Source organism: Podarcis muralis, chromosome 14, assembly GCF_964188315.1.
Source record: "Podarcis muralis chromosome 14, rPodMur119.hap1.1, whole genome shotgun sequence".
Classification (NCBI taxonomy): domain Eukaryota; kingdom Metazoa; phylum Chordata; class Lepidosauria; order Squamata; family Lacertidae; genus Podarcis; species Podarcis muralis.
This window is the reverse complement of record NC_135668.1, coordinates 3,333,799-3,358,867: the sequence shown is the minus strand read 5'-3', so window position 1 is coordinate 3,358,867 and position 25,069 is coordinate 3,333,799. Positions and strand designations below refer to the sequence as shown.

The 25,069-nt window shown below is 44.7% G+C and overlaps 2 protein-coding genes and 1 long non-coding RNA gene across 16 annotated transcripts in view; 1 reads left to right on the top strand and 2 right to left on the bottom strand.

The window, feature by feature from the left end:
• Nucleotides 1-7,880, bottom strand: part of BNIP2 (BCL2 interacting protein 2) — a 76,135-nt gene extending 68,255 nt beyond the window's left edge. For 10 of the 13 annotated variants that reach the window (XR_013390626.1, XM_028706732.2, XM_028706727.2 and 7 more), the window contains exons 1-4: nucleotides 7,738-7,879; nucleotides 3,963-4,090; nucleotides 1,839-1,900; nucleotides 616-780 (exon numbers count right to left, since the gene is read on the bottom strand). Coding sequence is in view for 12 of the 13 variants with exons in the window: in XM_028706732.2 (XP_028562565.2) it covers nucleotides 616-780; nucleotides 1,839-1,900; nucleotides 3,963-4,012 (277 nt within the window). In the remaining variant the exon portion in view is untranslated. Of the gene's footprint in view, nucleotides 1-615; nucleotides 781-1,838; nucleotides 1,901-3,962; nucleotides 4,091-7,737 lie in introns of all 13 variants that reach the window. The other 3 variants (XM_028706731.2, XM_077918809.1, XM_028706735.2) reach the window with 1 other exon arrangement.
• Nucleotides 7,881-7,984: 104 nt separating this feature from the next.
• Nucleotides 7,985-16,181, top strand: GTF2A2 (general transcription factor IIA subunit 2). Of its 2 annotated transcripts, none has more exons than XM_028706737.2 (5): nucleotides 7,985-8,121; nucleotides 10,570-10,743; nucleotides 12,135-12,239; nucleotides 13,006-13,132; nucleotides 15,845-16,181. In XM_028706737.2, exons 2-5 carry the CDS (start codon nucleotides 10,672-10,674, stop codon nucleotides 15,868-15,870), a joined length of 330 nt encoding a protein of 109 aa, XP_028562570.1. In that variant the 5' UTR covers nucleotides 7,985-8,121; nucleotides 10,570-10,671; the 3' UTR covers nucleotides 15,871-16,181. The 2 variants fall into 2 exon arrangements, with proteins under 2 accessions (XP_028562570.1, XP_028562571.1); XM_028706738.2 differs by having other exon boundaries at nucleotides 8,000-8,121; nucleotides 10,599-10,743.
• LOC144325469 (uncharacterized) lies at nucleotides 15,685-22,797 on the bottom strand. Its single transcript, XR_013390627.1, has 2 exons — nucleotides 22,468-22,797; nucleotides 15,685-16,047 (listed from the first exon to the last, which is right to left on the bottom strand). It is a non-coding gene; the product is annotated as an uncharacterized LOC144325469 (long non-coding RNA).
• Nucleotides 22,798-25,069: the final 2,272 nt, after the last annotated feature.

Sequence of the window (25,069 nt, the reverse complement as noted above, 5' to 3'; positions counted from 1 at the left end):
AACTGAATAGCTTTGAAAAAAGAGGCCCCTTTCTGAAATCTCTACTGAACCATTGGTACACAATTGATTCAAGAGCTATCATCAGTGTCAGTTTTGTACCAGCTGGAAAATCCTGTGCTGAGCAAAAATAACTTCTGTTCCCCTTCATATCAGTAGCATTTGTTTATAAATTAAACTAAAGACGCCACTAGCAGCCTTGAAGCAAAGCGGTAGCTATGTCAGTTTGAAAAAAAGAAGCATACAATCACAAAACAACTAACTACCACCTGCTTTTAGAACTTTCACCCTATACATTTTACTAGCTGGCACAGCAATGCCCACAGTGTCCTACCCCAACCTGACAGATGTGAGCAGGCTCTGGTTGCTGGGCCCTTCGATTCTAGCTTTTTAAAAAAGCAGATCACACAATCCAAAGTTCTGCCCATGCCAGCTGTACACAATTTGATATGGAGGACTTTTATCATCCTTGCAAACAGGCCACAGCAGGCTACAGATGAAGTGACCAGAAAACCAGTGGGCCACCCACCACACAGAACAGCTCCACTGATCAACAATGCTGACAAAAGAAACAGAGGAAATACATATGCACAAGGCTTAGATAGAGTCAAGTCTTACCTTCCCATTCGAACTCATTGCTATTTTCAGATGGTGTGTCCATATCGTCCAGATCAATATCCCCGCTCTCATCCAAATCAGACAAAATTGATTCTTCACTGCAATCCAGAGTTAAGTTTATATTTGGAGCCAATAGTTTCTTCTTAACTTTGTTGCCATTCACTTCTAATAAATTGAAAAGGGAAGTTTATTCTATAAGACATGTTAAAACCAGTGACGGACATACACCCCCACCAAATACAGATTAAGTTATTAAAAGAAACAGAATGATGAAAGCATACTCCAAGACTATGTAAACCAAACTCAAACATTAGTAAGTGAGAACTTTTTTAAGCAAACAGCATAAGCATTATGCTACAGTTTCAATCGCCCTTTTTAAAGAGGTATAGCTAACATACTGTGTATAGTTCTGCAAACAGTTCATTATATACTAATGCAGTCCTGAACTAGATGGAGCAATGGTCTGATTTAGTATAAGGCAGCCCTCTATGCTCCTACTATTTGACAAACAGGAGTCACTCAGAAGAGTGAGTAGTGGCCTTCTGTTACAGTTAAACAGTCAAAACTTTCCTACATAAAAAATAAATAAAATAAAAAAATGACTGAAGATTGTCCCTTAAAGATCTGAGCAAATAAATAGTATCTTCCATCCTTGAATATTTATCCAGAGCAGTTTATTTTCCAGTTTCATTTTCTGTCTGATTTACCCAGCATCAGAAGTGGCCAACAAAACAGAGGGGGGGGGGGCACGGGGAATGCAGGACCACAAAATGGTGCAAGTATAACCCCCTGTCAGCCACCCATCAGTGGAGAAAAGGCACTTGCCTCAGCCACCACTGCACTTGCTCCCAGAGAAAAGCCATTTGAACATCTCCTCTGTACTGAATGAATGGGATGATAGATGCCCAATCCTGTTTTCAGGAGTGGGGGAGTGACCGATGTAGAGGAGGCTGAGGCAGTGCAAACAGGAACTGGGCAGGAACAGCAAATAGTTTCTCAGGCATTATTGATTTTTAAGGGGATATTTACCTACACCTTTACCAAGTTATGGGCACACTGGCACCTGCAGGTCCCACACGGGTGACCCCTGGGGAAGAGTAGGAATGAGAAACCTGTGGTCCCCCAGATGCTAATGGACTCCACCTCCCATGCTGACTAGGGATTATGTGAACTGAAGTCCAAAGTCCAATGTAGAACCATATATTCCTTTATACTAAACTTACCAGGTTGGTCCCCTCTTTCAGCAGGATCTGACATATCAATATGGTCATCTTCTGGTAGAGGTCTGGGACAGTAAAAAACAAAGAGGAAACAATGAGGAATAGTGCTCAGTAGAGATGGGGGGGGGACCCAGTAGAAAAATATTTCCTCACCCCCCCTCCATCTTTCACATCTCTATCAGTGCCCAATCACTTCTTACACAGCACCCAGACACCAGCTTTGGGTGGATCTGTAGCTGATTGACTGACTGAACCCAAAGAGTACTCTTAATGGTTCCTCATCATCCTGGAAAAAAGTGACAAGTGGTTCTGCAGGGTTCTGTCCTGGGCCTGTTGTTGTTCAACATCTTAAAAAACAACTTGGATGAAGGAATTAAGGGGATGCTCATCAAATTTGCAGATGACACCAAACTGGGAGGGGTAGCTAATGCCGCAGAAGACAGAATCAGAATTCAAAATAACCCTAACAGACTGGAGAACTGGGTGCAAGCTAGCAAAATTAATTTCAATAGGGACAAATGTAAGGCTCTGCATTTAGGCAGGAAGAACCAGATGCACAAATATAGGATGGGGGACACCTGGCTTACTAGGAGTACATGTGAAAAGCATCTAGGGGTCTTAGTGGACCACAAGCTGAACATGAGTCAATAGGATGAGCAGCAAAAAATGCTAATGCTATTCTAGGCTGCATCAAGAGTAGTGTCCAGATCAAGGGAAGTAATAGCACCACTCTATTCTGCCTTGGTCAGACCACATCTGGAATACTGTGTTCAATTCTGGGCACCACAATTTAAGGAGGATATTGACAATCTGGAACATGTGCAGAGGAGGGCAACCAAGATGATCAAGGCTCTGGGAACTAAGTCTTATGAGAAATGGTTGAAGGAGTTGGGATGTTTAGCCCGGAAGAGGAGACTGAGGGAGATATGATAGCCATCGTCAAATATCTGAAGGGCTATCACATGAAAGTTGGAGCACGCTTGTTTTCTCCTGCTCTGGAGGGTACAACCAGAACCATTGGCTTCAAGTTATAAGAAAGGAGATTCCAACTAAGCATCATAAAGAACTTTCTGGTGGTAAAAGCTGTTCTACAGTGGAACAGACTCCCACAAGAGGTGGTGGACTCTCCTTCCTTGGAGGTTTTTAAGCAGAGGTTGGGTGACCATCTGTCATGGATGCTTTAGCTAAGATTCTTGCATTGTAGGGGTTGGACTAGATAACCCTTGGGTTCACTTCTCACTCTACAATTCTACAAAATGTGACGCAAGCCCCAAAGAGTTAGCAACTGGGATTTAACCAACCCTTGTGGTAGTCAGTGAGCAAGCTAGGCACACACCAAATTGTGTGCTGCAGAGTGCTGCAGAAAATTCAGCCTGATGAGTCACAGAAGGATTCCTATTTTTAAAAAAATCATAACCTGTACCTAGATGGCCCATCAAGGTGGCTGAATGTCTGCACACTGGCATTCCAACTCTAAGGGCTAAAGAGATGCAACAGCTGGTGAGCAGCTTGCATCAGCCTTGGCAGTGCCAGACCATCCTGCAATAAGAAAGCATGTCCTGCCCATTATATCAGGTGAGGAGAGTTGCAGGGCAGGGCAGAAAAAAGAGCAGGGAGAGAAGGACCTCAGATGAACAAAATGAAATGGAGAACAGTCTCCAGTGCTCAGTGGTGCAAAACTCTTAATTGTAGGTTAGCATGCTTTGGAGTAAAACACTCCTTCAGGACCTTGAAAAGTTGCAAGCTCTTTAAAATCTCAAGACACAGTTTGAAAAAAAATGGTAAAGCAAAATTTTATTACCTCTATGCTGAACCTCTGCAGTTAGGTTCAAATCATGTGGCAATTGTGTATAAGTTCACAAGACAAGAATGTATGTACAAAGATAAACTGCACATTTTTCCTGAGCCTGCTTTTGAAATAATATAATTTAAATTCATAGCTGAATATGTGAAATATCCCCAACATAAAAAGAGGGCAGAAGATGAGGCTTACAGAGCCATATGAACACACAGGAAGCAGTACCTCCCTTGGCTACAACTGACAAACACCTTTTAGGGACAAGCCAAACTCCACTTTCTGAAGATATGCTCCAGAGCAAATCAAGCCCTGCCACAGCTACTCCTTACCTTGGAAAGTCTTCATCTTGCCACTCTTCTTTAAGTTCAACTCCTTCCATCCTCAGTGTCGCCTCAATGGCTGATGCAGATTCTACGTGATCCAGAATTCCTGCTTCGTGTTAGATCTTATGCAAGAACTGCAAAGTATTTTGAAAGTGTTTGCTCAGCAATTGAAATTCCAGTACTTATGAGCTGATCTATCTTCCTAAGAATCACAGCTATAAGCAGATGAGTAACATAAATGAGAAACAGCAATATGAGGACACAAATCTGAGGGCAAAGCAAAGAGGCATGGGTTTGTCTGAACAATCCCATAACCTACTACATACTGTATTTTTCGCTCTATAAGACGCACCAGACCACAAGATGCACCTAGTTTTTGGAGGAGGAAAACAAGGGGAAAAAATCTGAATCTCAGAAGCCAGAACAGCAAGAGGGATCTCTGCGCAGTGAAAGCAGCAATCCCTCTTGCTGTTCTGGCTTCTGGGATAGCTGCGCAGCCTGCATTCGCTCCATAAGACGCACACACACTTCCCCTTACTTTTTAGGAGGGGAAAAGTGAGTCTTATAGAGCAAAAAATAAGGTATTTTATGTGAAAGTTCCCTAAGAGTGGCTTTATGCAACTTTTTGAAACTTTCTCCACTTTTCATGGTAAGCTCCACTATCCAGGACATACTACGTATGAAGGAAGAAAGTCACTAAGTAATAGCAGTCCTGAAGTATGGAGGTATTTAGTAAAGTCTGTGGTTTACATAATTATGATTTGGCAACGTAAAAGCCTCGCGCCTAGGGCTTGCCGATCGAAAGGTCGGCGGTTCGAATCCCCGCGGCGGGGTGTGCTCCCGTTGTTCGGTCCCAGCGCCTGCCAACCTAGCAGTTCGAAAGCACCCCCGGGTGCAAGTAGATAAATAGGGACCGCTTACTAGCGGGAAGGTAAACGGCGTTTCCGTGTGCGGCTCTGACTCGCCAGAGCAGCGATGTCACGCTGGCCACGTGACCCGGAAGTGTCTCCGGACAGCGCTGGCCCCCGGCCTCTTGAGTGAGATGGGCGCACAACCCTAGAGTCTGTCAAGACTGGCCCGTACGGGCAGGGGTACCTTTACCTTTTACCTCCCACATTACACTGGCAACATCCCAAATGCTCTTTCAGTAGAAAGAGCAGCTTCAACAGTTCTACCTGCTGTGGTCAGTACAGTGTCATCTTTTTACAAAAGACCAGACTTCCCTGCAAGTGTGAAGGATTAGCATCCCACCACCTCCCATGGCACCTAGAGAGCCTTGGTCACCTGGGCAAAGTCAGCCAACCCACCCCACATGCACACACAAATTATTGCCAGAGATTTGGATTCTGCTGCCACAGAGTGATTTGAGTGTCTCCGAGCAGCCAACCAGCCTCCTACCTCCCCACCAGCCTTTCCAGAGGAATTACCTTGGATACTGTTATGATAAAGCACTTGGGCAGCTTCAAGCAACGGCAGTGAAGCTGACACACTCCTTGGGGGCAGGGGTTGCCAGGATAAGTCTGAGGAAGGTAGGTTGGCTTGACCAGTAGGCTAGGCAAACAAAAGGCAACCCACCTCCCAAGGAGAATCCCCAATAAAGTCCATTGCCTGGCTTTGCAAACCTTGAAGGAAAAAAATTCTAGCAAGTTATGCACCCTTTTGTTGTTTAGTCGTGTCTGACTCTTTGTAACCCCATGGACCAGAGCACACCAGGCACTCCTGTCTTCCACTGTATGCACCCTTAGGAGAACAGTTAAAGCTGCCAACTAGGAAGCCAAGCTGAAGATTTCGTAATTGCTCAACTCCACCCAGCACATCACAAGCAATGTTGCTTGCAGTTGACAGTGTTTTGGCTGTGTGCCTTACAACATAACCCAACAACTTGTTGCTTAATAAAACACTCACTTAATAGCCTCCAGGAACAAAAAACACAAAGCTATAGAGGTGAAATAGCAAGTTATTCATGTACTTTGAATATATGATGTGTGAATTGTTTTCCTTTGAGGATCACATTTAATTCTTCACGAAAAAGTCACAACAGCATTGGAGGTTATTCATAATAAGCCATAGGATTTTGACACTCTGAACTGAGATAACTGCATAGGCTATCACATACAAGGCTATCAAGTTCAGTCACATTTAACACTGATAAATTATTATAGCTTGAGTTTTTGTACAAGATTACATAAAATGCCTTTCTTAATATTGCAGAATTTCAAAACTCAAATTGAAACTCATCCTAAGAAGCCAAGATATGCAGAACAAGTCCCTTTGGCTCAATAACTGAACAACATATATCCTTTCTTGTGACACTGGACAAGCTCAAAAGGCAATTAACTATGCTGAAAAATACACATCACTAATCCCACAATTCCCACCATTGCTAAACCTAGTTCACTGCATAGTCATGAGACCTCAATTTTACCTTTATTTCTACATTATTTCCAGCAAAAGCCAGGTTTTCGTTCCTTCCTTCTTAACCTGCAGGGTCCGTTCCCCCCCCCCCCCCATTTCTCATCAAGATCACAAAATCCCATTCCTTTCTTTATGCAGCAGAATTGCATACAACCCCTGTCCTGCCCCATGTTCACACTTAAACTCCCAAGGAGCTCGTTTTACACAAGCTTAATAGCAGGCCCTATTCAGCTCAGCAGGTCTTACTTCCAGGTAAGCAAGCTTGCACAGGATCAGACTATGTGAACACATAAGAGTATAATCTATGGTTTTTCAAACTGTGGGTGGGTATTTTGTTTTTGTCCCTTTACCTTTAGCTATGCTACATATCTTTGTGTTTTTATATTGTAAACTGCTCTATGATCCTCAGCTGAAGGGCAGTATAGAAATTAATTAAATAAATAAAATGCACTTAGGACTTCAGTGAAAGCTATTCAAGCCAATATACGAACCATAATTATTAGTGGAGGTTGTTACAATTTTATCCCACCTTTCCTCCAAGGAACTCAAGGTAGCTTACATAGCGCCCCCCTAAAAAAACCTGGTGAGGTGAGGTTGAGAGTGTGTGGCTGTCCCCCAAGGTCACCCAGTGAGCTTCATGACTGAGAGGGGATTTGAACCCTGGTGTCCCAGGTCCTAGTCTGTCAATCTACTACTTATTTTCTCAGTGCTCTTGGTTAAAACATGGGGAGGGCTTCTTGCTGCCCCCCTCGATTCCCGTTCAAAAGCTTACATCTGCATGCTAGGGTTGCCACCTGTCCTGTATAATACACCTATTCCAATGGAAAATGCTACATCCTGTATTGTTACAATTTTGTCCTGTATTTCAGGTCTTCTCTCTCTCCAAGTGCACGTGTTGGAAAGGTTGTGGGAAAGGTCATGTATTTAAGCTCTGGTTAGCCAAGCACAGGCAGATTTACAATTTCGTGTGTGCGCGCGCGCGTGCCTGCCTGACGAAGTCCAGAGGGGCTTCCTGTGAGGCTGCAACAGACTGAAGTCACTTCAGTAACAGATGGGGGGGGGACCGCCCCCAGCCGCCCCACCCTGTCCTGTATTTTGCCAGAACAAAGGTGGCAACCCTGCACGCTTCCCAGTTTTATAAGTATTTCAACGAATAAACAGATATACGTAAGCAATGACAACAAGTATCCAGATTATTGGGGGGGGGGAGGGTTGAATGTGAAGCGACAGAGGGAGCCCCCCCCCCTCATTTCCTGCTCCGAAGCTTCTGTGCGCGTCAAGTTCCCTTAGCCCCCCCCCCCCATTAAAACCCCCTCCAGGCGCCCCATCCCATAATATCTCCCCAGCCTCCCGCCCCAATACTCACCAGTCCCCCTCCGTCCCGGCCCGCCTTTCCTCGCCCTCCCCCCACAGATGTTCCTCAAGGGACGACCCTGCCCCGGAAGCAAACGCCACCGGACAGGAAGCGGCGGCGGCGCCACCAAAAAGCGGACGAGGCGAAAAGGAAACGGGGTTCTTCGACTCCGCCCCCTCGCCCCGCCCCGGCAGACGCATGCGCGGAACACGCCCAAGCCCAGCTACGCGGAATCTCTATGGTGGTCGAGCGACGTCCTCTTTCGATTTCCGGAGCGGGAGCTTCCGCTTCCGGACCGAGCAGCCTGAGGGAGCGGAGGGAGAAGAGTCGTGCGCTGTTTCCGCGTCGGTGGCCGTGAGGGGCGGGAGGCGACGCGGCCTCCTCCTCCTCCTGCAGGTACCGCCTTCTGCCGGGAAAGGGGCGACCCTGTTGGGGCGGCGTCCCGGGAAACGGAGGCCTCCGCCGCCACGGAAGGCAGCGCTGCTGCTCCTTCGCTGGGGCGGCGCTTGAGAAGAACAAGAACCGCGGCGGCAGCAGCAGCACCCATAAGAAGTCTTGGTTGTTAAAGGGGGGGGGGGGGTGTAAAAATGCCCCTGCTCTGCCAGGGCTTTCGTGTGGGGAAGAGTCGTGCTCTTGAAACGTTGTAGTTCTATTATGGAAATGTTGTTCTTGTTCTGTTTCTTTATATGCCGCCTTTTCCCCAGGCCGGGACTCGGGCGCCTTACCCAAGTCAAAGCAGCACAGACAGAATACTGTACAGAAAGCAAAACACGGGTGAAAAGTAACAGTTAAAAAGATACTGAACCCCAAAACAATATTTTTAAAAAATCTATTACAATGTTGTTTTACTGTACATTATTATTATTATTATTATTATTATTATTTAGATGCTCTGTGGTTTTAAAACAGGGGTGGTTAACTCCCAAATAATCTTCCTCGTCATGCCCCAGTCTCCACTTGTTTTGGCAGAGGTGGGAATCTCTCAAAGAATCATAGAGGGCCATCTAGCCCAGACCCTGCAATGCAGGAATCTCAACACACAGTTCCCAATCCAATTTGAAAGCAATGCCGGATGGACCCTACTTAACTTCGCGCATGTGCTAGCAGTTTTCTTAAAGCAGCACTGTGAAAAGGACAGGTGTTGCTGGGGTCTTTGGGGAGATGGATATTGCCTGCTCATCCAACTCTGGTGATCTGATCAATTGCTGGATGTGTCTGGTGTGGGCAGTGGCGCACCCCCCACACACACACACACACCAGGCAATCTGCAGGCATCAGTTGAAGTGGTTGGTGGCTGGTTTGGGGTGTGGGTGTTCTGTACACGTGTTTGTGTGTGCAGGAAGCCTTCCACTGTCATGCAACCCCTGGGGCAGGTACCTTCAAACTTTTAACCCAAATATGCATCTGGGGATCCATTTTTTAATCATAGAAGGGACCCTGAGGGTCATCTAGTCCCCCACCTGCAATTCAGGAATCTCAGCTAAATCATCCATTTGCAAGCCCACGGGCTAAACCCTGTCCCCGAAGCCTACCCCCCCACCCCCGAAATGAGACATGAGAGTAATGTATGGGTTTAAATTAGGCCACAACTTTATTGAATTTTAGGTGTAGGAACCTTGGCTTAGGCCTTGGAAGGTATCCCTCTCAACCCAACGGGCTGAGGATGCGCAGGTCAGTGGGAAGAGACTGTAAAGCGTGAACTTACACAGCATACCCTCCACCTCACCAAAGCCGGGAGTTTGACCTACTTGCCGCTGTTCTAGGGCCAGTGACTCCAGTAATCCACACTTTATGGGGCATTGCAACACCGCCAGGTGGGGGTGCATGAGGATGTCACCCCCCATCTCGAAGATAGACTATAGGATACCGACCAAGGCCTAAAAACCACCAAAGTTGTGACGAATTGCTATGGGGAAGGCAAAACCTGCCAATGCAGGGGAATTCCTTCCCAGTTCTGAATACCACAACCATCTTCCGACCATAGCAGCACCTGCTGACCTAGAAAGCATGAGGTTAGCCTGCAAAAGAAGACCATGTTATCTTTTTAGGGAGGGTCGGGTGGGTGAATCTGGAAGGAAACCAAGTGAGTTCACTCTAGGCCAAAGGGCATCGGCCTTTTTCCTGGCCCTCACCCCACCCTCAGCTGGCAGCCCATTGTCCTGCTGAGATGGGAGCAGGGTGATGGCCACCCTATAGGAAGGTGGGTGGCACCTGGCCAGGTAAGCCTGTGCAGTGTCGCAAACCCCGCCCACCTCTTGGGAGGGGGCGAGCAGAAATTGCTCCTGTTGTGACCCACCTTGGATCAGTTGAAGACCAGTACCGTAGGGTTGGCTAAAGTTTCTGCAGCCCTCCACCTAATTTTCCAAATCCAAATAATTTTAGGTTCGCCACCCCTTTTTTAAAATGATCAAACTCCCACCTTTGTCATTTGAAACTCCACTGGGTTTTTACAGTGTGTGAGTTTCCTTGAGAAAGCTATGCCCAAGAAGGTGTTCCACAAATAAAATTATAAATAAAATAAAAATATACATTAAAATATTATTCCTTTTCTTTTATCTGCCTCTTGGGGTAGGGCACAGAGCATAAAAAGAGTTATGTAATACAGTTTTTACACTGCATAATATCAAAGCAGCTGAATGCAGCTAAAAGCAAACAGCAGCAAGTGGCCTCTTTGAGGCAGAAGAAGCTCTGTGACTGAAGTGCTAAACGTATGCAAAAGAAATAGAATTACTTACTTCGTATGCTTTTAAATTAGAAAAGCCACAGTACTACCTTTTGGTATTTCCAATTCGACTCCACTGTTAGTCTTTAACATCCCTAACACTATTTTTGCTCCCTGTCTAGGTCATTAATTGTTATGCTGGATTTCCTAGGCTTTTGGTGAAAGTTGCAGCAGTTTCAGATCTGTGGATGGTCAACAACGGTTTTTTGCCCTTCTCATGAGCCATGGCCTACCAGCTCTATAGAAATACCACGCTGGGGAATAGTCTTCAGGAGAGCCTAGATGAGCTCATACAGGTAGTCTGTAGACTTTGATGCCCTTGTAAGCCTGAACAGCCCAGTGCTGAATTTACACCAGGGTTATGATCTGGCCCCCTGGACACATAAGTGGAATGAGCATAAGTGGGGAGCACCCTGCTGCACCTCCACCTCACAAGGAGACTTTCCTCAGAGCCCAAAAGGAGTATCCTCTTGAGGATCCCGGAATGCTCTCCTCATGAGCCAGAGGTGTAGCAGAGCTTTGTTGAGGCTCTTCAGGTCTCTCCCTCACTTCCAGGTTTCTGGCACTGTACAGTGGTACCTCGGGTTAAGTACTTAATTCGTTCTGGAGGTCCGTTCTTAACCTGAAACTGTTCTTAACCTCAAACACCGCTTAAGCTAATGGGCCTCTTGCTGCCGCTGTGCCGCTGGAGCACAATTTCTGTTCTCATCCTGAAGCAAAGTTCTTAACCTGAGGTAATATTTCTGGGTTAGCGGAGTCTATAACCTGAAGCGTATGTAACCTGAAGTGTATGTAACCCGAGGTACCACTGTACATGACTTGAACACACGTAAATGGTGGGATGCTTGTACAAGCCACAACAGATATTCAAAATATGACTGAATAAAATGTAACATAGTGTTTATTTGCTCTTTACCCCCTCCCTTCCAAGCCTTGCATCATGTGTGGATTTATAAGTAAAGATGAAACACATTAGTGTAATGGTAAGAGGAAATCCACAAAGGAAGATGGTCCTTCTAACTTTTCAGTGCAAACCTAACATTTAAAGTTTAAACTTTTTAAACTGGAAGCATAAGGCTTGCAATCTAGCAAACTCCATGCCAGAAATCAAATGCTTATTTGCTATTCTGGAAAAACTGAAGATGGGCAGAATACCCATGCTAAGACACACACAGACCTGACTGAAATATGTTAAGAGGTAGCTAATTTTTGTATTGGTGTTCAGGTAAATATGGAAAATCGTTGGGACTGTACTGGTTAGAATTTAACAAGGGAATTTTCTATCTGTTGTTAGAATTGTGAAAGCATAATTTTTTGATAACTTTTGCTCAGGCCTTTTTAATTGGATTGGTGTAACTGAGAACAGCCACAAATTTAATTTAATTGTCAGTCTGCTCTGTTATTAGGAATGTGTTGTTTAGATAGTGGTTTGACATTTTTGTTTAAAGTGTTGTATGATTTTATTGTTGCTATGTTGTCCATTGCGTCCTACCCTAGGATCATTGATTTGGTGGAGGGCAGGCTAGAAATTGAAATAATAATAAAGGAATTTTATAGCTGTGATTACAATGTTTCTATGTAATCAGAACTGTTATAACTTAAGATTTTGGAGAGATGAGCTTGTGTTCAATATTGAATGTAATTTATCCTCAAAGCTGAACGTTTTTATTTTTCCTCTCCATTTTAGTCTCAGCAGATCACCCCCCAGCTTGCCCTTCAAGTGCTACTTCAATTTGACAAAGCTATCAATTCTGCATTGGCACAACGGGTCAGAAACAGAGTCAATTTCAGGGTAAGAAAGCTAAATGCTAATGAAGAGTAGCTAATGGCTTCTACCATTTACAGTAACTTTTGCTGACTTAAAATGGGTGCAAACTTCTTTTGACTCCAACTTCTTCCTCTAAAGCAAGTTGGTATGGAAAATCTTCCAAGTTTTTTTTTACAATTAATGTTAGGAATCAGCAAAAATGTGGACTCAGAAGAATATATACTTTGATGTTCCAATGCAGTGCAAAACTGGAGGAGGCACCTTGGTTATTTTTTCTATATGTTGACATTATTTTTTCCTGATTTTTTAAAAATGTGGTTTAGTGTTTCATGTGAGCCATCTTGGAAGGATTTATAAAAGGTGAAATATATGATATGAAAAGAAACCAGCACATGGACTTCGTGTCCTGAAAGGTGGATATAAATCATTATAACAAATTAGTTCTAAAATGTTGGTGGCAGGACATGCAGCAGTAATACAAAATTTCAAATAACTGGGTTAGCTTTGCTATATGCCCAAGGGCTGGACTGTGCATTTAAGGAGGGGGATCTAATTGTACTTCTCAGTCCGGCATTTGGCTGTTCTAATTCTCTCCTTTATTCTGTGTGGGTGTTTTTCTTTTTCTTTCTTTAAGCCTACCACAAGGTGGCACAAGAAGCACGCCCTTCAGAATTACTCTGAGGCACATGGGTGGCACAAAATATGAGTGAAACAATTCCAAAGAAGTTTTTCTTGAAGTTACTTAGATGTTCTTTTCTCTCTCTCTTCCTTCCCCTGTTCGCTCCTGAAGGGCTCCCTGAACACATACAGATTTTGTGACAACGTTTGGACATTTGTACTGAATGATGTTGAATTCAGAGAGGTCACTGAGCTTGTGAAAGTGGATAAAGTGAAAATAGTAGCCTGTGATGGAAAAAGTAAGTTCTGGAATGTGATGTGTGTGAAGATGCTGAGATCAAGTGGCAGAGTAGCAATAGATTTTTTTAAAAAATTGCACAAGACTTACAGCTGTCGGCAAACCCATGAGTCTTTGATGAGAAAATTTTGCACAAAGCATTTGAAAGGCTTCTTCTGCCTCCCCTTAAAGTAGCCTAAAATACATTTGACCCATTGTTTGGTGGTGGTGCCACCCCAGTCATGAAGCTTCCTTTCCTTGGTAGCACAGTGCATGATGAAAATTTCCTGACTCTCCCAACCATTCAGAGACTATGTTTGGTTTAATTTCAGTTATTTCAGCCTCTAAACGTCTTATTTCACACATGTTGTTTTTGTTTTACTGATGGTTCTTGATTGTATTTTGACTCTCTTTAATAGTTTTATTTTGATGTAAGCTTCTTTTGGGGTCATTTTTGAGTAGAAGTGTTACATTAGAATGCAAGATAAAATAAGACCTGGCTATTCTGGTTTTTGAATTGAGCTTTTCAAATGAGAGAGTTCCTTTGTCACCTGCCCTGTAAGTCTCAATTAAAATGGGATTTTCTACCAGGGCAGGATTTTATGAAGAAAGGATGTGTTTGGGTTTTAACCTGATAAAAAGTGGCAAATGCATCTTTGTTGCTATTATGTTTATATCCCACTAGTTTTTATTTCATACAAGTTATGTACCGCTTGACTGTAGAAAACCTCAAAGCAGTGTACAAGCTATAACCTCTGGCAGCTGGTGTAATAGTCCATCCAGCTCTAGATTTTCCCCTCCAGAAGAAGGTGGCAAAAGTATCTGCAGGTGGGGCAGGGGGTTGGCTGATGGTCAGAGTGCCAGGCCACAGACAACACCTCAGCATTTCATTAGGGAAATGCCCTTTAGCCACAATGGGTATTTGTTGTGTAATTGCTGTGTGTGTCTAACCCTGTTTGGAAGCAGAATTTTAAGTGTTTACACTGCACTGCAGCAAATAAAGGATGTGTTGCTTCCTATGAAAGCCTGAAAGTCAACTGGCTTGGGGCAATGGATTTCTAGAGTCTCTATGGGGAAAGGCCATAGCTTAGCAGTAGAACATCTGCTTTGAATACAAAAGATCCTAAGCAGACAGCATCCTAATCCACAGCACCTCCAGTTAGGCCTGAGGATATCCCATCTGAAACTTTAGAACTATTCTTCTGCTATACAGTGTAGACCAGGAACCTGTGGCCCTCCTCGTGGCCATGCTGTTTGGGGCTGATGGGAGTCCAACAGCCATAGGCTCCCCATCCCTGCTATAGACAATGCTCAGCTTGGTGGACCAATGGTCTGAATTGGTATAAGGTAGCTTTCTGTTTAAAGCAACCCCTTATTCAGTACCTCAAGAGTTAGAATCTCTTTATTTTTTAGAGGAAGGACCCTAGAGTAGAATAGGGGTAGACGACATGGTTCCTGCTAAGTGGTGTTGGACTCCAACCCTCACCAGCCCCAGCCAGCATGGCCATAGTCAGGGATTATGGGACCCATAGTCCAAAATATCTGGAGGGCAACACATTGCCTGTGCCTGGAGTAGGGCATATGCTTTGTATGCAGAAGGTCCCAGGTTCAGTCCCAGCATCTCCAGGTGTGGGAGAGAGAAAACCCCTGTCTGCCATGTTCTTTTTAAAGCAGGAGTGGGAAACCTCAGGCCCTATATAGCCCTTGGGACTCTCCCTAAGCCACACCTCTCAGCAGCTATTCTCCAAGCCCTTCTCGGGTACTTTTGCCTGCCTGGAATATGTCCTTGAAGTGTGACAATGCCTCTTACTTGCCTGGATGGAGAAATGGGTGCAGAAATATCTCCACTTCTGCATGGATGGAATGTGACATATTGTACAGAGGAGGAGGTTCCATGCATTGTTCCACCTACATGTGTTTCTGGCCCCACCCACTACTGGTATGTGCTGCCCACCCCACCCCAGAAAGCTTCTCTTCCCCTGTGTTGAAGACAGTGAAGCAGGAGCTGACTAAAAAGTTGGCACCCTTGTATCTTAAGAGCATTGCCTCTTGAAGGATCTTCTTACTTACAGACTTATGTGCCTTCTTTTTTATATATATATAAAAAAATCTGTCTTCCTTCGGCACATAAATGCAATTTTTGTAACTTGCTGGTGCAGTGTTAGCTACTGAAGAGTTTCAGAAGGGTGCATTCAACAGCCCTAGAGATAATTAGAGGGAGCCACTGTTACTGATTGCAGTGTTTCCTCTCTAGCTGCCTTCTGTTCAAAACTGGCTCAATCCATATGAAAAACCTGGTTTATGAAGTTTGTATACAGCTCCCCATACAACTTACACCAGAACTTCAGCAGGAAGGGTTTCTAGGTCAGTGGTAAAGTGTATGCTTTGCATAAGGAATGTCCCAGGTTCAGTTCTTGGCATCTCAGCCTGACTCCCTGAAATTTTTTGCAAGTGGCAAGACACCTGGAAAGGTGCCAAGCACATGCAACAATTCTTAGATATATGGATCAATGGCCTAACTCTTAGGGTAAGATTTAGAATGAAATCAGTGAAAATAATTGAGTAATGGAAAAATTAGGCACAAATCTCTTAGTTTTATTCAGGATTCACGGAAGCCTTGTGGAGCTAACAAAAGTTGGAGAGCTGCTCATAAAATTTGTGAGATCTCATTTTGGACTTGGAGTTGTCTTTAACAGCAGTGTCCTGTTTTAAATTGCCTTCTTCTCACTTCCAGATACTGGTTCCAATGCTGCAGAGTGAAGAGGAAGATGGGTCCCTGTGCCAGCAATGTCTTTAAGAGGCTGCAATTCTGAGAGAGGAGGGTGGCCAGAGAGTGTATGGATGACTATTTTAATGATGCAGATATGAGTAATCCATGCTGGAATGCCTTGTGGAACTGTCTTGGCAGAAGCTCTGTAGAACATCTTTTGAGTTCACCTAAGACATGAAGGCAAAGAATATTGCTTTTTTAAAAAGAGAGAGAGAGAAACAAAAAACCTAAGGATTAAATGTTGTTGCTTTTTGGTTCATCAAGGTAACTTCTCCAATAAACATTTTATTTAAAACTTTTAGATGAGTGGTAAGTAGGCCTGTGTCCTTTTCTTCTGTGAAGAGGAATCCCTGGATGGGTTAAAGGAATCTTCTATCTTGTGTATATACAATCAACAATGTACATAATGTCTAAGGATGCCCCAAATTGTAATTAGCTGGGAATCTACACAAATTGAGAACCCTGAAAAAGAGATTAAAAAGTCAGGGGTCGTCTTATACGCTGGGTATGGGCGACGCAGAGCGGAGCCCACCCCCTGCGGCGGCAGCTCCAAAGCAGCAGCAGCTGGCGGCAGGCTCTGCTCCACGCTGGGTGGCTTTCTCCCAGCGTGGAGCTGCCCAGCGGATTAGGCGACTGGGCTTATAAGACGAACCCCCAAATTGCAGCTGCCAATTTGGGGGGGTCATCTAATATGCCCAGTCGCCTAATACGCTGGAATCTATGGTATTCTAGTTCTGTATTTTACCAGAACATATGGTGCAAACAGTTAGGCTTTGCTAGTATAAAAGGGTAGCCACCCCCTCCCCTCACAGAAGAAAAGTGTGAAAAGGCAGCACTAATATAAGGAAAGTATGGAATAATAATGCCCATTGTTTTCAAGCCTTGGAAACCCTTGGAACTATGTACAGTATATGGAAGGCACCCTAGAATTTACCAGTATTTACAACCCTTTAGAAAGAGCCAATTGTGATGTACTTTAAACCTATGAACAAGCATAAAGTAAGACAGTGCAAAAAGCATGCATAAGCTAAAAACAAATTTGTAGCAAATCTACTCAGACAGTAACAGCAGATAATTGTACTGGCAAATGACATTCCTCAAAAGTCAAGGAGCTCCGTGCATCCGCGTTGCATGCAAAGGTACCAGGGTTCAGTCTTCAATGGCATCTCCAGTTAACACCAGGATGGGGAACCTGTGGTCCTTTAGATGTTGCTGGACCACTATTGGCCATGCTGGCTGGAGCTGATGGGAGGGCACCAAGTTCTCTTGCCTGATCTAGCCCAACCTTCGGTATCCAGCAGTGGCCAGCCTGATGCTTCTAGGAAGCTCACAGCAGATGAAGGTGACAATCATTGCCTGTTGCTTGTTCCCAGAGATACACCGCCTCCATACATGGAGGATCCTCTTAGCCATCATAGCTCACTTTCTTGTGGCCTTCCAGATGTTGCTGGACTACAACTCCCATAATCTCCTGACCATTGGCTATGCTGGCTGGAGCTGATGGGAGTTGGAATCCCAAAACCTCTGCAGGGTATCAGGTTGTGCAAAGCAGTCTCATAGGTATGCATGTGCTACAGAACTCTCCACTTACCAAAGGTTTTTTTGGTTGTGGTGCTTCAGGTGTTGCTGGACTGCTGCTGCCATCATGTCTTACTGTTGGCCAAGCTGCCTGGAGCCCCTTGTTCCTCATTCCAGATGTACAGAACAAGTCTGTGGTCCTGCTCTGTTACTAAGAAAGTTGCTAACTTTTCCCTAACAGGTCAAGGTGTATTCCCTAAGGTACCATATTTTTCAGGTTTGCTTCTCCCTATGGCAGTCATGATGATCTACCTGTACTGCATTCCATGTACACTACATCATTCACACACCCAAAGCTATAATTGTGGTGGCTTAACTTGTACAAAAGTTTGCAGAAATGGTTTGGTATGCTCTTTTTAGTGGGAGTGAACCTAATGCCCTGAAGCCAACAAATATTTCAGATGCACTGACCTTTTTCTGGTCTCCTGCCTTTATGAGCAGCCTTCCTCCTAATTGTGCTGTTGGAGAAATGTGAGCACACACTTCACTGGATAGAGGCTTAAAACCAGGGCTTCATTTTACTTCTAGAACATTGAGATCTGCCACAACGCGCTGCCATGGAGCAAATTCTTACTCCTTTTATGTAGATTACAGTGATACCTCGGGTTAAGTACTTAATTTGTTCCGAAGGTCCGTTCTTAACCTGAAACTGTTCTTAACCTGAAGCACCACTTTAGCTAATGGGGCCTCCTGCTGCCGCCGCACTGCCAAAGCACGATTTCTGTTCTTATCCTGAAGCAAAGTTTTTAACCCAAGGTACTATTTCTGGGTTAGCAGAGTCTGTAACCTGAAGCATATGTAACCCCGAGGTACCACTGTACTGGTTTTTAAAAGTTTAGGTAGAAAGTAGCCCTGATTAACCGGGCAGCACATTTTAAAAAAAATACTTATTCAAGCATTTATAAAAATTGTGAATGGCAAGCAACATCCTAAAAGAGACATTCCCAATTCTCTCACACCCAATTCTCAATTCCCAATTCTCTCATCACTGAAGATGTTGCCAGGGGCCACACATATTAAACAAAAAAAGGAGCCCTTTTGCCCCAGAATGCTTCTTTTTACTGAGAGCTGATCTGTTTGTACAAGAACATGAGAACAGCCTGCTGGATCAGGCCAATGGCTCATCTTGTCCAGCGTTCCTGTTCTCATAGTGGCCAACCAGATTTCCTTGGCAAACCAGCAAGCAGCACAAGAGCAGTAGCTGTAGAACTGTTTGCTGGTAGATAGTTTAGGCTGACAACCATCTCATGAAATGGGAAGCTTCCTGAGAACTGATATCTTTTAAGTCTTCTGTCACCATAGTTTAATGCCACAATAGCATCAAACATACTGCTGGTGCCGTAGCCCACATTAACCTGACACCACTGAGTGCCAGTTCTATTGTTGTCATTTGGCTCTTGTTCTGTAGGATGTAGCAAAGTGAGCAAACTGCATTCCATGCATGTGTGTACATGTGGATTGCATTTTTAACACTTTTGTTTCAAAATGACTGTTATTCTGCCCCATCTTACTATTCAGCTGTGTGATGTATGCTTGTGCTACAATCAAAGCTGCTGTGAATACAGTGGTCTGTGACTTGACTAATTCAGCTTGGTAGAAAACCAGTTAAAAGCTAGTTTCAGTTAAAAAAGAAAACTTTTAACAGAGTTTAATCAGCCACCTTGTCCTCTCCCCTGACAAAAATCCCCATTTCCAGGGGACAATGCTGAACTAAATCCACCCTATTTTTAAACTCCTACTCGCTAGAATTGACGTGAGCTCATTAGTTGGGAAACACTTCCTTGTGCTAATCTAACAAGGACTTCTTGATTGAATTCCAAGCATTAGCATCTGGATGGGGACGGGGAGAAACTAGCTGGGGATATAAACTGGGAGGGAGCCCAGTCCATTCGCAAGATAGGAGCCACAGCTGAGACAGTGCCTCCATCACAGTGCCAACATCAAGGTAACAACTGCAGTTGGCCCAATGTGCAACAGCTGTGGAAAAGGCAAAGTCAATTTCAGGGATCATTATGAAAGGGACTGAAATAAAATTGTCAGTATCATAATGACTTTGTACAAATCTATGGTGGAAAGGGGCAGCCAAAATGGTCAAAAGGTTGGAGCAAATCCCCTATGAGGTACCATTACAACCTTGGGGGCTTTTTATTTTAGATGGTGAGTAAGGTAGTATGTGATCAAGCTGTACAAAATTACTCATGGTGTGATAGAATGTGGGGTCACCCGGAGAAAAGACCCTGGTAGCCTGATGTCATGAAACTGACCAGAGGGGCAGCAACTCGGGACCTAATGGTAAGTGGCATCCAGGATCTGGTGCAAGATATACCGTATTTTTCCGTGTCTAAGACAATGTTTTTTGCTAAAAAAAAAATAGTCCAAATCTTTGTCTCATTTTTAGTTGAAATTTAGTCAAAAAGCTCAACACCTTTGGGTGACCTCCCCCCCCCCCCCAAAAAAAGCTCAAAGTTGTTCTGTTTGTTGTTTAAAATACTGATTTCATAATTTTGGGTTCAAAAAAATACGGGGCATCTTATACATGGGGGCGTCTTATACACAGAAAAATACAGTAAGTGTTGTTGAGCCAATTGGAAGCACTGACCATAATACTATTAAACTAAATGCATGTAAATGGCCAGCTACCAAGAAAATCCAACATGGTCAACATGGTTAATGAGCAGAGAAGAGAAGTTCTTGGAGACAAGGACGCTTCTTTCAATACATTGACGTCTTGTCTAACTGAAGAGGACAAAAAGGAACACAAAAGTACAAGTGTTAAGCGTGCCTAACCCCGAGTTAGATTGCAGTCTATTTCACTGTGTTTTCTCTAGCTCTGTATTTTTAAGAGCATACTTTTTGATAAAGGTAAAGGTACCCCTGCCCGTACGGGCCAGTCTTGACAGACTCTAGGGTTGTGCGCCCATCTCACTCAAGAGGCCGGGGGCCAGCGCTGTCCGGAGACACTTCCGGGTCACGTGGCCAGTGTGACAAGCTGCATCTGGCAAGCCAGAGCCGCACACGGAAACGCCGTTTACCTTCCCGCTAGTAAGCAGTCCCTATTTTCGAACCGCCGACCTTTCGATCGGCAAGCCCTAGGCGCTGAGGCTTTTACCCACAGCGCCACCCGCGTCCCTATACTTTTTGATACTATTGTTCAAATATAAGATTACTTTCTTTGATGGCTATCCTGGGAATTCCCATCAGTGGGAGTTTGTACTGGACTTCCTGTCTTTTTATCTTGCAAAATAAACATTGACATTTGAGATTAACTGGTTGTTTTGACATCCCATTCACCAATGCGTTCTTCCTGCTTGGCTGACTGTGCTTGCATTGCAACATGCTTGACAGGGAAATCTTAAGAGCTGCTGCGATGAATGGCAGTTTTACATTGCATGAGCTTATGCTGATGCACTTAGGCAATGCAATTTCACTTCATCATCAACACAGAGATGTGACTGCTGTGCAGGGAATCCAAGTGAACCAATGCCAAATACTAAGCCTGTATAATCAGTGTTATCATCATCACCCTCCCGCTAATAGCAAGCTTGGGTAGTTGAGTGCCAACACAACTGGAAACCAAATGGAGCCACCAGAAACAAGGAGGAAGTATAACTTGCTCAGGGGCATCCTGAGCTTTGCTATGACATCAAAACAACAAAAATCAGTCCAGCAACAGCATGCTCAGTGGTCTCCAGGAGTCATAGGATGCTAGTATCAGTTGGGAATTGGAATCCCAAATAACTGAGGACAGAGTGATTTGGCCTGGGATAGGGCATCTGTATAGTAAAAGCTATGGTTTTCCCAGTAGTGATGTATGGAAGTGAGAGCTGGACCATCAAGAAGGCTGATCGCCGAAGAATTGATGCTTTTGAATTGTGGTGCTGGAGGAGACTCTTGAGAGTCCCACGGACTGCAAGAAGATCAAACCTATCCATTCTTAGGGAAATCAGCCCTGAGTGCTCACTGGAAGGTCTGGTCCATGGGGTCACGAAGAGTTGGACATGACTAAACGACTAAACAACAACAAATTCACATCAGCCCTGGCTGGGGCTGTTGGGAGCTGGAATCAGCAACATCTAGAGAGCAGGTGGCGCTGTGGGTTAAAGCCTCAGCGCCTAGGGCTTGCTGATCGAAAGGTTGGCGGTTCGAATCCCCGCGGCGGGGTGCGCTCCCGTTGCTCGGTCCCAGCGCCTGCCAACCTAGCAGTTCGAAAGCACCCCCGGGTGCAAGTAGATAAATAGGGACCGCTTACTAGCGGGAAGGTAAACGGCGTTTCCGTGTGCGGCTCTGGCTCGCCAGAGCAGCGATGTCACGCTGGCCACGTGACCCGGAAGTGTCTCCGGACAGCGCTGGCCCCTGGCCTCTTGAGTGAGATGGGTGCACAACCCTAGAGTCTGTCAAGACTGGCCTGTACGGGCAGGGGTACCTTTACCTTTACCTTTTAATAAAAGCCCTATTGAGCATTAACAGAATAAGTTAACAGCACCAAAGTACAATTAAGTACTTCTAAAGTAGTACTAAGAAGGACCTCCTCTCCCCATATGAACTGACTCAGACCCTGTGATCATCATCTGAGGCCCTTCTTCATGCGCCTCCTCCATGAGAGGTCTGGAGGTGGCAGATGAGAACCGGGCCTTTTCTGCAGTGGCTCCTCATTTGTGTCACGCTGGCCACGTGACCTGGAAGTATCTCCGGACAGCGCTGGCCCCCGGCCTCTTGAGTGAGATGGGCGCACAACCCTAGAGTCTGTCAAGACTGGCCCATACGGGCAGGGGTACCTTTACCTTTAGAGAGCCACAGGTTCCCCCTGCCTACCTTACAGGAGGAGGGTGTGGCTGACTGGCTGGAATGCTGAACCTTAAATATCTAATTAACAAAACCTGAATCTTAAACATCTACAGAACTTGAACCTTAAAAACAAGTTCAGGTCATCGGATCAAAATGGGAGTTTAGTGAAGAGAAATTAAATTAATCACAACTGGAATGAACCACAAGCATTATTTTTAGCCCACCTGTCTGGATACATCCACCCTTAAAGTAGGAGTCTTCAGCCTTTTCAAATCCTTTGTTAACACCCAGCCTGCAACAATGGCAACTTCTCTGGAGGAGTTCCCATCACACAATGGTAGGCTTTGCAAGTAGAAGGTCCCAGGTTTGTCCCTGGCATCTCCACTCCAGGGGTGCCTCGGCTTTCCCAGGGTTCAGTTTCCTTGGAATGAAGGTAAATGTAGACTGTGGTGTCTTTAGGATGTATGGTTTTAGTTACACATCGTATATACAACCTGAGCACAGTCTGGAGGGGCTCACAGCATTAACACCCAGCAAATCTTGCTTCTTTGTTAGGTTTTGTTAGGTGTTCAGAGAAGCCTCAAGCCACAGCTTCTGGGTTCAGCAGACCAGACATTCCTCTCTGTCTTCCAGCATCAGCCAAACTCTCTCACACTCACAGTCCTCTTGGCCTTTTGTTCTCCAACCTAGACTGAGCTGGCATCCAGCCAGGGGTGGGGTGGGGAATGGAAATGCCTGCTCCCTTCCTGGAGATCACCACCACTTAGTTGTCACTCAAAACTGACATTATATATTATATATTATTATATTATTAATATGCATCACCCTTTTCCCTGATCAGGACTCAAGGCGGCTTACAGATAAAATAAGAAGAGCTAATTAAAAGAACAAAAATTAAAAACAATTAAACATTAATAGAATTAAAACTGTGTGTGTAAAAATTACAATAAAAGAAGCACAGCACCAGCCTTTTCACTAAAAGCAGTCAGTTCCCAAAAGCCTGTTGGAACACGAAGGTCTTCAGCTGCCAGGGGAAGGACAGCAGGGATGGTAGCCTGTCTAGTTTCTCTAGGGAGGGAGTTCCAAAAACGGGGAGCAGCCACCAACAAGGCCCTCTCCTGCATCTCTACCAGGCATGCATGTGAATGGCATCTCTACCAGGCATGCATGTGAATGTGGTGGGAATGAGGGAAGGGCTCCCCTGAAGATCTCGTAACCTGGGCAGGTTCTTATGAGGCAATATGATCTTGGATCTAAGCTTTATAGGTTATAACCAGCACTTTGAATTGCTCTCGGAGACAGGCCAGTAGCAGTGAAGCTGCTATAATGGTTTGGCTACAGCTCTTTGAGCCAGCGCTGGGCTCTTCCTTTAACCAGTGCTGATGCGTTGCCCCACCAAAGGTTCTCAGATAATGTTGTTTTCTTTTTCACAGTGAGTTCTTGCCCAGGTGACTTTGCTGGGTGGGAAGGTCAAGGGCATTCCTTTACCTGTATTTAGCATTATTAATAACTGTTTTGGTGCCTGGAGCCATCTGACGATGGGAAGGGAGGGGTTTGCGAGAACCCGGTGTGAGTTGTTATTATTAGTTTCTGCAAAGGGAGTTGTCTCTTGCCGCACTAGGAAACATTAAATCATCCTGCAAGAAAGGGGGGTGAACATTGGTTCAAAACCATAGGGGAAACGTTCCTCTAAATATGACTGAAATGAAAGAAACACAGAGTGAGGGCTTTCTGTTCCTATTCTTCACCTACCTCAGTCAGAAAGGTTTCAAAGAAGCAAATTGGAATCTGTGGAACATGGTCTCAACCACTTCTGGGCATAGCTAGATGTCTCTCTTGATGTGGTTCATTGATCTTGCAACATCAATTCAATGTCATGCAATAGATAGTTGTCCATGGGTGTGACCCACTCCTAGCTAGCCATGCCTGATGATGAAGTTCTCTGCCATACACACATCTTATTAAGAGGATTCAGGTTTCCCATGACATGTTTTGCATACAGGAGGCCCCGAGTTCAGTTCCCAACAACTCCAGGTATGGCTGGGGGAAACTCCCAGGTTGCAGTCCTGGAGAGGTGCTGCCAGTTAGTGTCAAGTGCAATAAGGTAGGTGGACCAGTGTCCTGACTTGGTATAAAGCAACTCCCCTATATTCTAATCAGTCTTCACACATGTGGCCTGATTTTGACTCCAGCATCTCAGGAACACCTCTGTATTCATAGCAAGAGCACATCCAGCAAATGTTATCCAGATGGATTTTGTCCAATCTTAATTTATTTTACAAAATCAACATAAATGCATATCAGGTAGAGAACTCCATGGTGCTAACCTTCCAAGTGGCAGAAACAAGATAAACAGGGGGGGGGGGGGAGAGAGAGAGAAGAAATTGGGAAACAAACCAGATTCTTTTGCTACTTATCTCAATTGCACCTCTTTAGATTTGCAGTCTACCAACACATTTGTAGATTGCAAACATTTACAATCTTTAACCAACAGAGAAAAATCAAACACATTAAGTAACCTCTGCCTTTCCTGCCTGGTGCCAGAGAGCAGGTAGTTTAGCTTTCTGTAAGCTTTTAAGGCAAAGGGGGAAAGCAAGTGAATGAGAGTGATGAAAAGGGAAGGAACACAAAACAAGCAATGTCTTGTGTGCATTTCGCCTTATGACGTAAAAAGCCAACATAATTTCTGGCCTCGAACCAAATCCTAAATATTTGCACTGACGCATTTGCTTGGAATGCAGATTTGACGCCATGGCTTAGAACCAGGAGCCACCAAAGGGTCGTCTTCTTTTCAGAACTAAACTTTCCTATGTGGCTGCAGAATTG